The sequence below is a fragment of the Myotis brandtii genome, unplaced genomic scaffold (assembly GCF_000412655.1).
Source record: "Myotis brandtii unplaced genomic scaffold, ASM41265v1 scaffold187, whole genome shotgun sequence".
In the NCBI taxonomy this organism is placed as follows: Eukaryota; Metazoa; Chordata; class Mammalia; order Chiroptera; family Vespertilionidae; genus Myotis; species Myotis brandtii.
In genome coordinates, this window is record NW_005356944.1 from 1,747,601 (window position 1) to 1,747,812 (window position 212).

Consider the following 212-nt stretch of genomic DNA (forward strand, 5'->3'; position numbering starts at 1 on the left):
CCCACTTGGGGGCCCCCCGCCCCCTTCTCCAGGGAGACCCCCTCGCTTCCCCCAGCGCCGTTTTCTGGTCCAGAAGCGATGGGGTCCGAGCTCTCTGCCCCCTTCCCAGGCGCGGATCAAGAAGATCATGCAGACGGACGAGGAAATTGGAAAGGTGGCGGCGGCGGTGCCCGTCATCATCTGTATCCTGTCGGGGGCGGCCGGGGCGAGGG

The 212-nt window shown here is 67.9% G+C and overlaps 2 protein-coding genes across 2 annotated transcripts in view; one reads left to right on the plus strand and one right to left on the minus strand.

The window, feature by feature from the left end:
• The window catches only part of LOC102260596 (chromosome unknown open reading frame, human C11orf68), a 2,900-nt gene extending 2,771 nt beyond the window's left edge, over window positions 1–129 (minus strand). Inside the window, exon 1 of the mRNA XM_005864263.2 lies at window positions 47–129. Coding sequence (XP_005864325.2) covers window positions 47–129 — 83 coding nt within the window. The remainder of the gene's footprint in view (window positions 1–46) is intronic.
• DRAP1 (DR1-associated protein 1 (negative cofactor 2 alpha)) overlaps window positions 72–212 on the plus strand; it is a 1,864-nt gene continuing 1,723 nt past the window's right edge. The window contains exon 1 of the mRNA XM_005864464.2: window positions 72–182. Within this exon, the coding sequence (XP_005864526.2) occupies window positions 128–182 (55 nt within the window). The 5' untranslated portion in view covers window positions 72–127. The remainder of the gene's footprint in view (window positions 183–212) is intronic.